The sequence below is a fragment of the Photinus pyralis genome, unplaced genomic scaffold (genome assembly GCF_008802855.1).
Source record: "Photinus pyralis isolate 1611_PpyrPB1 unplaced genomic scaffold, Ppyr1.3 Ppyr1.4_LG7, whole genome shotgun sequence".
In the NCBI taxonomy this organism is placed as follows: domain Eukaryota; kingdom Metazoa; phylum Arthropoda; class Insecta; order Coleoptera; family Lampyridae; genus Photinus; species Photinus pyralis.
The window spans coordinates 4,383,403-4,386,903 of NW_022170738.1; the positions used below are offsets into that span (position 1 = coordinate 4,383,403).

At 39.0% G+C, this 3,501-nt stretch overlaps 1 protein-coding gene across 1 annotated transcript; it reads right to left on the bottom strand.

Moving 5' to 3' along the window:
* Positions 1 to 1,331: 1,331 nt before the first annotated feature.
* Positions 1,332 to 2,858, bottom strand: LOC116177254 (UDP-glucuronic acid decarboxylase 1-like). Its single transcript, XM_031496171.1, has one exon. It carries the CDS (start codon positions 2,799 to 2,801, stop codon positions 1,584 to 1,586), a length of 1,218 nt encoding a protein of 405 aa, XP_031352031.1. The 5' UTR covers positions 2,802 to 2,858; the 3' UTR covers positions 1,332 to 1,583.
* Positions 2,859 to 3,501: the final 643 nt, after the last annotated feature.

A 3,501-nucleotide genomic window follows, 5' to 3' on the forward strand; every position in this document is an offset into this window, starting at 1 on the left:
AAAGTCTCCCATTTGAAATTAACTATAACAAAAGATATCTCGTTAAAACTGCAATTTTATGATTCCTATCTGGTGTGATGCCTCATTTGGTGTCCTTTAAACATCCCCATTGAAAGAAATCCAGTGATAGACCTGGTGACCTCATTGGCCATCTTTGTGAGTCATTCGTTGCCACCCAGTTTCCATAAAAATCGTTCTAAATATTGTTCAATTATGTGGACGTTATGCGCAGAAACCCCGTTTTGCTGGAAGTATATAGATACATTCTAACGTTATGCTATCCACAAGGTTCTTTACTGGTAAATTGAGGTTCATTTGCGAAAAAGGACTTTCAAAGTCAAAAGGAACATTCACTTCGATTTTTATTCAAAAGATGAAAACCTGTTAACATTCTCAGTTCTGCTGAACTTTACAGCGGATAGGATAAAGCATCGGGGAAAACGGTCTATATCATTGGAATTGAAATAGATTTAAAACTTATTGACTAAGGTACCAAAAAAAATTATACAGAAACACTGGACTTTTCCTTTGCGCTCCTAAATAACCCTTAAATATTCAAAAAAAAACACAAACTTCATCTAGAGAAAAAAATGAGAAATTCTTGGAGGTATTAATTTAAATTTCCCGATTTAAAATTGTCCTTTGGAGAGAAGTTAAACTCCGGTGAGGATTTTATCAGTTCACTCTGACGTAATCGATTTCACGCAATCATTTTTGACCCGGAATCGCGTCTTCAGCGGATAATACCCACAAAATAGGCGCGGAGGTATTCCAGGTGGTAAAACCCACTGTAATTGAATTTTGTAATTCGTTTGACACTCGCCCTTGGTAAGTGTGGCATTTGGAAGGCACAGCAGGAAAGGCTTGGAGGTGTTTTTGGGACTGCAAATGGAAGCTCTCGAAGAGTTACAACTACTGAAAAATAATTGACCAAATAGAAGCATTGCTAAGGGAACCTACAGAAAATGCCCCACCAGGAAGTGTTCACAGGAACCATGAAACTGCAAGTCTTTGTTTTTTGTAATATAGGGTGTCAAAAGTCGAGATGTACATACACATTTTAAGTGTTAACCAGGCTTACTCGCATCATGTAGTTTTGCTTCTTTTTTGGCAGTTGGTTTCTATAAACATATGCGTTAAAATTGTGGTAACGTTTTACGAAAATGGGCGTTGAATGAAAGTTTGTGTATTACGTGATTATTTCCGTCAACAAGGAAACCGCAATTGGCCGAATTGATCAGAAATTCGTTAAGACGAGGTTTGTGGTGGATATAAAGCATTGGAGTATTTTCTCAACGAAATGGGATTTAAATAACGAATTTGACATTTTATTTGGTTAAAAAATCACAAAATGTGCGGGATGTTATAGCAGGTTGATACATATAATTTCACTTCACATAAAAGCTCTTCATGAAGAAGAAAATTTTTAGTGGGTTCAAAGGAGATCTGCTTCAAAAATCTTTCCCGTAAATAACAATAACTGAGGGGTTACATGTGACGTCAACAGTTGTTTGGAATGCTCACTGCAAAAATTGTTACTAAATAATAAATTACAAATTCTGGTCCTTAATCCATTGAAATGTCTACGTGCTACTTAAGCTTGCGTTATTAACAAACAAAAGTTTTAACTCGCCTCTAAAATATTCCGCAGTTTTTTGCAGTCCATCGCTTAAAGAAACCTTAGGTTCCCACCCTATATGTTTTTTAGCTCTCCTGATCTCCGGTTTGCGTTTTTGAGGATCATCTTCGATCGGTGCCACGTGCGTTATCTCACTATCACCCCCCACCACCTCCTTAATGATCATTGCAAATTCGTTTATGGTGTGCTCGATGGGATTGCCGAGATTTACCGGCAAAGTATAATTGGAATTCATTAAAGCGATTAGTCCGTCGACTAAATCTGATACATACTGAAATGATCTCGTCTGCTCACCTCCACCGTAAATGGTAATATCATGTCCCTGTAAGGCCTGAAGAATGAAATTTGAGACCACTCGCCCGTCGTTAAGGTGCATTCTGGGCCCGTAGGTGTTGAATATGCGAGCCACGCGGACGTCGGTGTTCTCCATCTTGGCGTACGCGTACGTCAAGGTTTCCGCAATTCTCTTGCCTTCATCGTAGCAAGCGCGCGGGCCAATCGGATTAACGTGTCCCCAATACGTTTCGGGTTGCGGGTGTATTTCTGGATCGCCGTAAACTTCGGACGAGCTCGCAATCAAAATGGTCGCATTTACCCTTTTAGCCAAACCGAGCATGTTCAAGGTTCCTAAGCTGTTCGTCTTGATCGTTTTCACTGGATTTGCCATGTAATGTGGTGGACTGGCCGGACTTGCCAAGTGGTAAATTTGATCTACCTCGATGTAAAGCGGGTTAATAATGTCATGGTGGATCAGCTCGAAATTAGCGTGGTCTAGCCATTGCTCGACATTTTTTCTACGTCCTGTGAGGAAATTATCAACCACCACAACCTCATGTCCATCTCTAATTAATTTATCTACCAAATGCGAACCTACAAATCCTGCACCTCCAGTGATTGCAATTCGTTTTTTCCTTAAGTAATTTAAGAAAGTGACGTCTTCGTGCTGTTTTGGAATCCACGATTCTAACACGCGTAGCTTCTCTTGTAACTCGCGCACACCTGCAGCAGCATCTTCCAAACTACTCTTCAATAGCGAAGCTCGGGTATACACTTTTTCATTTCTGTCGCGTGAAGATAACAAATATATACTCGTAGTGAAAATTACCAGGAAACACACTAACCATCCCACTAATATTCTAAAATTGGTGAAGGAACAAAACATTGTGACGTTAACAGGTCAAATGTCTCTGTTAGAATATTTTAAGATTCACTGATAAGGCCTATCTCTAACTTTTGCTTCAATTACTGTTTGAGTATGTTGATGTAAATGCAATACAGTTCAATATTTGTGAAGTAAGTCCCATTACGATAATGACACGACATCTAATTAGGGCATAATTATGCTCTTGTTTACCACTCCATATTTGACTGGTATTTTATAATGATTACATTGTTTCATTTAGCTTGTACCTAAATTTCAAATGCCTGTGTATTCATTTTGAGGAACTTGTTCTGGAATCCGTAAATCTTGCTCGTCTTTATCGCATCTTTACCAAGACGATTTTATAGAAGAAATTTGAGCATGTAAAATTGTAAAGGAATCTTTGAAACTCTTTTTCAGCATTACACCATCCCTTCGCAGCTTAAGCTAACGCAGGTTGCGGCCTCCAAAACAAATCATTACATATAGGCTAACTACGACGCAAATAATAGCAACCAAGCGCCAGATTACAACGACACAAGACTCAAGACCACAAATGAAGGAAAAATCATTTTGAGTGTGATAAAGCATTCTATTGGTCAGCGTTCTTTCGGTCAATCAAGTCTGAAGTCTTCTTCACAAGGAATTACTTTTACAGGTGGTCGTATACTGAATATACCGATTCATCCCTTTGGGGCGTGGTGGTTTGTTAGCCCCTTGT

What these genes read in the sequence shown, in the direction of transcription:
- LOC116177254 (XM_031496171.1), bottom strand. Translation starts at nt 2,801, where the DNA reads ATGTTTTGTTCCTTCACCAATTTTAGAATATTAGTGGGATGGTTAGTG.